The 10,966-nt window shown below is 44.0% G+C and overlaps 1 protein-coding gene across 1 annotated transcript in view; it reads right to left on the reverse strand.

Annotated features, from left to right (window-relative positions):
* The window catches only part of LOC106589950 (netrin receptor UNC5B-a), a 239,165-nt gene extending 229,570 nt beyond the window's left edge, over nt 1-9,595 (reverse strand). The window contains exon 1 of the mRNA XM_045710301.1: nt 8,681-9,595. Within this exon, the coding sequence (XP_045566257.1) occupies nt 8,681-8,762 (82 nt within the window). The 5' untranslated portion in view covers nt 8,763-9,595. The remainder of the gene's footprint in view (nt 1-8,680) is intronic.
* Nucleotides 9,596-10,966: the final 1,371 nt, after the last annotated feature.

Raw genomic sequence — 10,966 nt, forward strand, 5'->3', positions numbered from 1 at the left:
TAGGGCAAATCTGGTCTGTGATAGGAGGGTTTTTCACACCTAGCTCGGCTATTAGACTATTCTTTAATAAAGGTTGAATAGTCTATTGTTCAGCTATTAGCCCTCCTCCCCAACTTGCAACAAATTGCTGTTGTTCCCATCTCATTCCTTTCCCTCTTCCACGCATCATCATTCTGCGCCTGAGTGGCTCGCTTGTGAGTGTGCTGGCAGGACATGGCAGCATCTTCGGTTGTGCGTCAAGAATTCTGCACGTTTGTATGAAGGTGTGGTTATTCACAGGCAAATTGTTATACGCTACATTTGTGTCTTTTTTGTCGAGAGCAAAACCTTTTTTATTTTCAATCAAAAATAATTGTTCTGAAAGCAACTTTTTTCCGACACAAAAGGAAGTCATACCGGACACCAACGAAGAAGGACTGTGATGATGGCATCTCAGGTAAAGCAGCACTGGGCGTTCTTCAGTCCAACTTCTACATAGTTAGTAGTCAGCTCCTACGATTCGATGTCGGTTCATAACATTCTACTATATCACATACTGTACATACATACCGTAGAATGATAAATCATGCCATTATTATTCTCAAGCTAACCAAAAACATTTAGCTACGAACGCCTGTTCTCGCCATTTTCAGTTGATTTCATCTACCTTTTTTTCATGGCAACTCATAAGCCATGTCCTATTAGTTTCATAGTCGATATATAATCATATTTCATGACAGTGTAACGGTTAGATTTTTTTTACAGAACGATGAAAGAACACAGTATGTCTGTCAGGGAATGCTATTCTGATATGTCAGATGAAGAGTTAGACCAGAAAGTCCGGGCCAATAAGGCAAGGATGCCCCCATGCAGGCTTTAGAATGGTCAAAGGAAGTCTCAGAGCAATGGGCCATCGTGTACAATGGAGAAGAGTTTGGGAGTCTTGGTAGAGAAGTGTTTGGGAGTCTTTGTAGAGAAGAGTTTGGGAGTCTTGGTAGAGAAGTGTTTGGGAGTCTTGGTAGAGAAGAGTTTGGGAGTCTTTGTAGAGAAGTGTTTGGGAGTCTTGGTAGAGAAGAGTTTGGGAGTCTTGGTAGAGAAGAGTTTGGGGGTCTTGGTAGAGAAGAGTTTGGGAGTCTTGGTAGAGAAGAGTTTGGGAGTCTTGGTAGAGAAGAGTTTGGGAGTCTTGGTAGAGAAGAGTTTGGGAGTCTTGGTAGAGAAGAGTTTGGGGGTCTTGGTAGAGAAGAGTTTGGGGGTCTTGGTAGAGAAGAGTTTGGGAGTCTTGGTAGAGAAGAGTTTGGGAGTCTTGGTAGAGAAGTGTATGGGAGTCTTTTCACCGTGTAGATTTTGCAGGTATCACTGCATATTTCCCATCACCTAATGAACAATCACAATACCAGTCTGGTGTTAAGCTTTCTGTGCTGAATTGACGTATCCTGAAAATGACATCTGCTGCTTTAGATAGAATGGTCATATCTCAGTTATTGTTTTCATATCTCAGTCATTGTTTTCATATCTACAAAAAATAAGTTATTTTCTTTACTTTCAGAGAGCGAGTTGATCAAGGGGTCGAAAATGTCGATATTTCCAGATGTTCGCTGTCCGAGGAACAGGCCGTGGAATCTTTATTGCAGTCAAAAGTGTCCATAACATAAGGTAAATAAACTGTTCTGTGTTCTTTTTCTCTTTTTTCCTGTCTTGTTGTACATGGAACCTGTCTCACATGCATTCATTAAAAAACCCTTAAGGTGTCAGCTGCTAATTTTACACCACATAAACACTCAGGTATTTTCACTGGACTATCTGTTGCTGCTAAATCATGATTTCCCTGGGGGTTAACCTTGCAATAACTAAGTGGTGAGACACATAGCCCTCTATATTTAAATGTTTCAGGTACACTCCGATAGGTGTCTGTGTTCCCCAGTTTCTGTGTTGTTGTGGGTTTGTGTGTATTTCAGGAAATGTCTTCCTGAAGTCCTAAGCAGCTGATTGGTCGGCCCCATTGATGATTGGAGCTCTGACCCCACCCTCTCGACGCCTTCTGCAACAACAACAAAAAAGCCAGTGTTCCTTTGTTAGGAGGGGAGAGCATCTTGGTAAGTCCTGTGTTTCATTGTTGGTCCGAATACATTTTTTGTAAAATATTTTGTAGCCGGTCCTGCTGACGTTTGTGCATGCCATAGGACTGTGTTTTTGATTAGTGAAATTGTTCACTTTACAGTTTGTATTATTCTGTTTCATTTGTTCCCAGGTGGGAACAGTTGAAGTCAGAAGTTTACATACACCTTAGCCAAATATATTTAAACTCAGTTTTTCACAATTCCTGACATTTAATCCTAGTAAACATTCCCTGTCTTAGGTCAGTTAGGATCACCACTTTATTTTAAGAAAGTGAAATGTCAGAATAATAGTAGAGTGATTTATTTCAGCTTTTATTTCTTTCATCACATTCTCAGTGGGTCAGAAGTTTACATACACTCAATTAGTATTTGGTAGCATTGCCTTTAAATTGTTTAACTTGGGTCACACGTTTCAGGTAGCCTTCCACAAGCTTCTTCACGCTTTTTCAGTTCTGCCCACAAATTTTCTATAGGATTGAGGTCAGGGCTTTGTGATGGCCACTCCAATACCTTGACTTTGTTGTCCTTAAGCCATTTTGCCACAACTTTGGAAGTATGTTTGGGGTCATTGTCCATTTGGAAGACCCATTTGCGACCAAGCTTTAACTTCCTGACTGATGCCTTGATGTTGCTTCAATATATCCACACTTTTCCTGCCTCATGATGCCATCTATTTTGTGAAGTGCACCAGTCCCTCCTGCAGCAAAGCACCCCCACAACATGATGCTGCCACCCCCGTACTTCACAGTTGGGATGGTGTTCTTCAGCTTGCAAGCCTCCCCCTTTATCCTCCAAACATAACGATGGTCATTATGGCCAAACAGTTCTATTTTTGTTTCATCAGACCAGAGGACATTTCTCCAAAGTAAGATCTTTGTCCCCATGTGCAGTTGCAAACCGTAGTCTGGCTTTTTTATGGCAGCTTTGGAGCAGTGGCTTCTTCCTTGCTGAGCAGCCTTTCAGGTTATGTCAATATAGGACTAGTTTTTACTGTGGATAGAGATACTTGTGTACCTGTTTCCTCCAGCATCTTCACAAGGTCCTTTGCTGTTGTTCTGGGATTGATTTGCACTTTTCACACCATAGGACGTTCATCTCTAAGAGACAGAACGCGTCTCCTTCCTGAGCAGTATGACGGCTGTGTGGTCCCATGGTGTTTATACTTGAATACTATTGTTTGTACAGATGAATGTGGTACCTTCAGGCGTTTGGAAATTGCTCCCAAGGATGAACCAAACTTGTGGTCTACAATTTTTTTTCCGAGGTCTTGGCTGATTTCTTTAGATTTTCCCATGGTGTCAAGCAAAGAGGCACTGAGTTTGAAGGTAGGCCTTGAAATACATCCACAGGTACACCTCCAATTGACTCAAATGATGTCAATTAGCCTATCAGAAGCTTCTAAAGCCAAGACATAATTTTGGGGAATTTTCCAAACTGCTTAAAGGCAGTCCACTTAGTGTATGTAAACTTCTGACTGACTAAACCTCCAGCCCACCGTCGACTGACTAAAACCACAAACCCAGGTAGGAAAAACAACTACTTAAGTATGATCTCCAATTAGAGACAACGATTACCAGCTGCCTCTAATTGGAGATCGTCCCCCAAAAAACATAGAAAAACAAAAACTAGAACATACCATAGAAAATCTAAACTAGAAAAAAAACCTGTCACACCCTGACCTACTCTAGCATAGAAAAGAACAGCTTTCTATGGTCAGGACGTGACACCAGCCCACCGTCGACTGACTAAAACCTAAAACCTCCAGCCCACCTTCGACTGACTAAAACCTAAAGCCTCCAGCCCACCGTCGACTGACTAAAACCTCCAGCCCACCTTCGACTGACTAAAGCCTCCAGCCCACCTTCGACTGACTAAAACCTAAAACCTCCAGCCCACCGTCGACTGACCAGATAAGATAATGTTAAAGTTACCCTGTTATGTATCTGTAAAGTGGGGTGCATCACCACTAGATGTAAATTGAGTTTGAGCCCCCCATGTATTCTACGACTGGTCATCTGATATAGTTCAGCACTATCTGCTCTATTGGAACAGCCCACCGTCGACTGACTAAAACCTCCAGCCCACCGTCGACTGACTAAAACCTCCAGCCCACCGTCGACTGACTAAAACCTCCAGCCCACCGTCGACTGAATAAACCTTCAGCCCACCATCGACTGACCAGATAAGATAATGTTAAAGTTACCCTGTTATGTATCTGTAAAGTGGGGTGCATCACCACTAGATGTAAATTGAGTTTGAGCCCCCCATGTATTCTACGACTGGTCATCTGATATAGTTCAGCACTATCTGCTCTATTGGAACAGCCCACCGTCGACTGACTAAAACCTCCAGCCCACCGTCGACTGACTAAAACCTCCAGCCCACCGTCGACTGACTAAAACCTCCAGCCCACCGTCGACTGACTAAAACCTCCAGCCCACCGTCGACTGACTAGAACCTCCAGCCCACCGTCGACGGACTAAAACCTCCAGCCCACCGTCGACTGAATAAAACCTCCAGCCCACCGTCGACTGACTAAAACCTTCAGCCCACCGTCGACTGACTAAAACCTCCAGCCCACCGTCGACTGACTAAAACCTCCAGGCCACCGTCGACTGACTAAACCTCCAGCCCATCCTCTATTGACTAAACCGTCAGCTCACCGTCGACTGAATAAACCTTCAGAACTCTGCCTGCTTCTGTCATAATCTGACTATCAGGCAGGCAGAGAGAAGGGGGGGGACAAAGAGAGAGAGCGAGAGAAGGGGGGGACAAAGAGAGAGAGCGAGAGAAGGGGGAGGACAAAGAGAGAGAGCCAGAGAAGGGGGGGACAAAGAGAGAGAGCGAGAGAAAGGGGGGGGACAAAGAGAGAGAGCGAGAGAAGGGGGGGACAAAGAGAGAGAGCCAGAGAAGGGGGGACAAAGAGAGAGAGCGAGAGAAGGGGGGAAAAAGAGAGAGCGAGAGAAGGGGGGGACAAAGAGAGAGAGCCAGAGAAGGGGGGACAAAGAGAGAGAGCGAGAGAAGGGGGGGACAAAGAGAGAGAGCGAGAGAAGGGGGGGACAAAGAGAGAGAGCCAGAGAAGGGGGGGACAAAGAGAGAGAGCCAGAGAAGGGGGGGGACAAAGAGAGAGAGCCAGAGAAGGGGGGGGACAAAAAGAGAGAGAGCGAGAGAAGGGGGGGGACAAAGAGAGAGAGAAGGGGGGGGACAAAGAGAGAGAGCCAGAGAAGGGGGGGACAAAGAGAGAGAGAGCAGAGAAGGGGGGACAAAGAGAGCAGAGAGGAGGACAAGAGAGAGAGAGAGAGAGAGAGAGAAGGACAGAGAGAGAGAGAGAGAAAGGTAGGCCTAATGTAAAAGCAAAGTGGAATTTCACAGCAGCTTTTGATATATAGATAGGACTATGTGATTAAATAATAACATTTATTGGTATATAGATAGGACTATGTGATTAAAATAATCTAGTTTCATTGAGCAACACCTGGGGCTACAGGTGGCTCCATAAAAACCCATATCCCTCCGACTCTGACAGCAACGGTTTATCGTTACTCAGTTGGCTTATTATTACTCAGTTGTATCACTGAGCTTTAACAAACTACACAGAACAGCTCTTAATTATGCCTGAGTTATAGTATTGAAAAGGCAAAATACAGCACATCCCTAAAAAGCCTTGATGCAGTTGTGCTCCTGATGCCCTATTCCCACAAACAAGGAGAGGAGCGGCGCAAAGAGATTTTCAACTTTTCAATTCACATCCTGGCAACTTGACATTCTTGGTCCGCAGCTCAAACTGACCGTAAATATCACAGTAGCCACTAGCCAGTAAGCACAAACTATTTGAACAGTTCAAGCAACTTTTTCCTTCTATAAAACATATTACACTCTTGAATAATGCAACAATTCACAAGCGTGTGCAGACAATTAAAGTGTTTGTTTTTCCTCTTCCGTACACATTCAATTAGCTGACAATATGCAGCTAACTCCTGCTAGCTAGTGTAACAGTTTAGCTTCCGTCCCTCTCTTCTGTAAGGGGTGCGTAACTGGTGTCAGTGAAGTCAGACGCAGGAGAGCAGAACTAGGTAATAGCCGGAGCAGTTTAATTGCAAAACCAACAGCATAAAGAATAACAAACATGGGTACAAAACCCGTCGCGCATCAGTAAACATGTTCACAAGCACTTACAACAAACAATTCCACACAAAGACATGGGGGGGGGACAGAGGGTTAAATACACAACACTTAATGAGGGAAATGAAAACCAGGTGTGTAGGAAAACAAGACAAAACAAATGGAAAATGAAAAGTGGATCGACGATGGCTAGAAAACCGGCGACGCCGCCCGAACAAGGAGAGGAACCGACTTCGGTGTAAGTCGTGACACCTCGCCCCTACCTGGGCTCGAACTAGGGACCCTCTGCACACATTGACGACAGCCACCCTCGAAGCATCGTTACCCATCGCTCCACAAAAGCCGCGGCCCTTGCAGAGCAAGGGGAACAACTACTTCAAGGTCTCACAGCGAGTGACGTCACCCGATTGAAACGCTACTAGCGCGCACCACCGCTAACTAGCTAGCCGTTTCACACCGGTTACACTAGCTAGCTAACTAACAACATGCTTCATGATCAAGTAACGTTAGCATATCACTAATGAACGTTTACCCTTCCCATACAAATATAAAAGTACAGTAACGTTACCACGCAGTGTAATACATATTATAATATTAGGTTACACAGCTAGGTTATGATAGCTAGCTAGCTAAACAAAATATTTCCTGCATTTTCCTCACATAAATGGTGCTGGCTGTTAGCTGAATGTTGACGTTTAGCTGAACCATAGCTAAATGGCACAGCCAGAAGAGGACTGGCCACCCCTCGTAGCCTGGTTCCTCTCTAGGTTTCTTCCTAGGTTTTGGCCTTTCTTGGGAGTTTTTCCTAGCCACCGTGCTTCTACACCTGCATTGCTTGAGATATCAGCTGATGTAAGAAGGGCTATATAAATAAATTTGATTTGAATTTGATTTGATAGCTCTTAGGCCTGCACCAGCGTATAAAAGTTACCATAGAAACAAACCAGGCTTAATTTGAGCAATATCATGGAAGTCATTATATGGAAGTAAAAGAAAATGGCGACTGACAACGTTGATCATTCTCAGTGGTGTAAAGAGATTTAAAGCTACAGGCGACAATTTCGGAATGTAGCAGGCTGTTACTACTGTCTCTTGGGCTCCCTCTCGGACCTCTAGGGTCACCAGGCTGCTCGTTATGGCGCACACCGGTCACCATCGTGACGGGCCCCTGCGCCGGTCGTCAAACTCACCTGGACTCCATCACTTCCATGATTACCTTCCCAATATAATATATATATATATAAAAAACTCTCTTTGGTTCCTTCCCCAGGCGTCATTGTTTCTTGTCTGTGTGCCGTTAGCGTTTCTTGTTTTGGATTATGTTCCGTTCCTTTTATTAACAAAACACTCCCTGAACTCACCTCCCGACTCTCAGCGCACATCGTTACAACTACAATTTCAGTTAAATCCTCAAAACAAGTCTCAAAAATAATACAATTCAGCTGTTTCAAAAAACATTGGTCTGCTATTATCATTTTCTGGCTCATCATGACAATTGTGTTTACACTGCACTACTTAGGAGGGGGCAACTGTTGGGCAAGTGTAGTGCACTAATTCTGGAGGTTACGGATGAGACGTGACAAGTTCAGAAGATTACATTGCAGTAATATGTGTGGCCGAGGGTATTTTTTGCAAAAAGTCAAGACACTTACAAGAGATGGACACTGATGCAGGTCAATACAAGCTGAAGCCATATCATAAGATACAAGTGTTTCGTCATCGTCTCGCCTCATCCTCGGCTTCAATCAACGCTCCTCCTCTCCTCTCCCTTCCCCTCTCCTCCTCCTCTCCTAACCTCTTATCTTCTCCCCTCTTTCTCCCCTTCCTGCACATTTTAGAGTGGCTATTTATTGACCCCAGCACAAGGTGCACCTCTGTAATGATCATGCTGTTCAATCAGCTTATTGATATGCCATACCTGTCAGGTGGCTGGATTATCTTGGCAAAGGAGAAATGCTCACTAACAGGGATGGAAACAAATTTGTGCACAACATTTGAGAGCATCTTTTATTCCAACTCATGAAACCAACATTTTACATGTTGCGTTTATATTTTTGTTCAGTGTAGTTAAAATGTTCGATTCGTATGGGCTCCCGCGGAGCCAAGCTCATCTCCAAAACAAATAATAAAACATGTAGCTAAGGGTAATCTAAATATCAAACCATGCAATAAACATTAACGAGTCATATAATTTCAGATTGCACACGAGAGAGAGAGAGAATGTATGTGTGTGTTGATAGCGCTCACTATCAGGACAGAGCAGGGGCACAGGTAACAAGGCAATCTTGTATAGCAGGTGTACCTTGATTCAATCTATGCTACGTATTTCGTATAGCCTATCGAGCCAAAGGATTAAAATGCGTTGCTTTTGAGTGCCAGTCATATGCCTTCCCAAACAGTCAAATTAAAGCTCCACATAGCCCGCGTTATAAAAGGTTATAACGTTATAAAGCTTTCCTTACCAGCATCAGAGACGAGGTATCCACTGGTGAGAACAAGTAGAAGACAGAGGCCTTGGTCACGCTGCATCCAAAAAGTCAGCATCTTTAATGTTTTACGCCACCGCGATTTGTCCCAGGTGTTCTCGATGCCCTGGATATCGCCAATCCACTCTCTTCAATGTTGGCTAGAGTCTGTCCCTTCAAAATATCATTTCTCAATGACAAATCAGTCTCCAAAATAGAAACGTGTCCAAATGTTTGTTTTGGTAGGCTACATGTAGTTTAGGTTACTGGAATAAATAAACCAACATGGGATAAATAAATACAATCCTGTAAAAAAAAATAAAAAAAAATAAAGAAAACTCAATGTTATTTATTGCTATGAGTTCCTCCAATAGAAGTATGTGTGGATAAGACACATATCACCGATAACGCAGGATAAACTAAATTAATAACTTTTATGGAACAATATCCCAGATATTATCGCTTCCAACTCCAACTCGCGTTCAGGGGTAAATACGAACCGTAAAATAAGTGCTGGCAGGACAAGTCATATAAGAAAGTTCCGTAGATCTATATCAGCCAGAGCTCCATATCTTTTAACGTTTGAGACAGAGCAATAATAAAAAATAAATGATGTAGGAAAAACTGGTGCTGCTGCGCGCTGCTCTACTTCAGCACTAGTCAACTTCGCCCGTTGAAACGGTGAAAAGTATTGACTCGTCTCTCTCTGGTCGTCTCTTGGTCCGCCGCTTCCACCGCCACCGGACCACCGCCACCGGTTATTATGTCCGAGTCTTTTCACACTCCTGGCGCGCTGTCCATCCTCTCTGCTCCGTGGGTGTGTAAAGGTGTAGTCTAAACATGAACACGGATCAGAAATGCCAGCGTCCGGTCTCCCATGCCCCACCTAAGTAAGCCAATCATTGAACATCATCACCCTCCGAGAGTTGTGGATAATAAAGAAGTGAAGGGAATGACTAAAAGAGAGTTGGAGCGAGAGACGAGAAGGAGAGATCGAAAACACGGAAGCGATGACTGGATCCGAATCATATGGATTCAGGAAGTCATTAAGTCAATTAGCCTAGTTGTTGACTAACTGATTTTTTGTTTTAAACTGTCAAGGTGTCAGGTAAGGCGCTTATAGGATATTGTCGACTCTAAACGATTTTCATTCATCTAACATTTGTTTCAATAACAGACATTTCCAGAATCTTATATATATTTTTTTAAAACATCATTTGTCAACCAGGTACATCTCTCATATGTTACAAAGATGGTATATATTTTACAATTACACCCCCACTTTATCCATGACATAAATCGTATCTTTATGTCAACCATATTTAGAAGCACAATAACCCAGTGGCACGCACTGGGGAGCAATGAGTCTGGGTAGCCAGGCAACAAAACTCAGTGTACCATGGAGAAATGTCCTTTTCTATTGCCTGCCTACGGTAAAACTCCCCGTTCGTTCAATAAACCTTGCCTGTTGCCGCCACAAGAGAGCACCATTTCATAAATGTTTCCTGTCTAATGTGGAGAGCCAATAAACATGGGTTGGGTCTCCCCCCCCCGAGGCTCATTAATTTAAATGACATGACATCTATGACGGGTGCTGTCAGTCCTGACTAGCTCCCTGGAGGGGACTGGGGAGAGGTGAACACAAGGCCAAATAAGGTTTGTGATGATGATATCCTTTTGTGACTGTCAGTCGGTCAGTCAGTGGTCCGTCCACTGGTTGGTTGCTGTTCAAAGAGAACGGACAGACAGACAGACAGACAGACAGACAGACAGACAGACAGACAGACAGACAGACAGACAGACAGACAGACAGACAGACAGACAGACAGAGGAGAACATACAGACAGACAGACAGACAGACAGACAGACAGACAGACAGACAGACAGACAGACAGACAGACAGACAGACAGACAGACAGACAGACAGAGCGAGCGAGCTTTGGCAGGTTCTCAAAGTGAACCCCCCCCCAAAAAAGAAATATGTGACCTTTGTTCCATTCATAAAGTACTTGGTACTGCTCCCATAGTCAACATTCATTAACATAAGCCTTTATTTTCTGCAGGACAAAAAAAATGGCTAAGCAAGCAAGAACCACAGAGCCACTGGGCGGCAGGTAGTCTAGTGGTTAGAGCATTGGGCCGGTAACCGAAAGACTGCTGGATCTAATCCCCGAGCTGACAAGGTAAAGATCTGTCGTTCCACCCCTGAGCAAGACAGTTAATCCACTGTTCCCTGGGGGCCGAAGATGTCGATTAAGGCCCTCCTGCACCTCTCTGATTCAG

This window comes from Salmo salar, chromosome ssa28, assembly GCF_905237065.1.
Source record: "Salmo salar chromosome ssa28, Ssal_v3.1, whole genome shotgun sequence".
NCBI classification, from domain to species: Eukaryota; Metazoa; Chordata; class Actinopteri; order Salmoniformes; family Salmonidae; genus Salmo; species Salmo salar.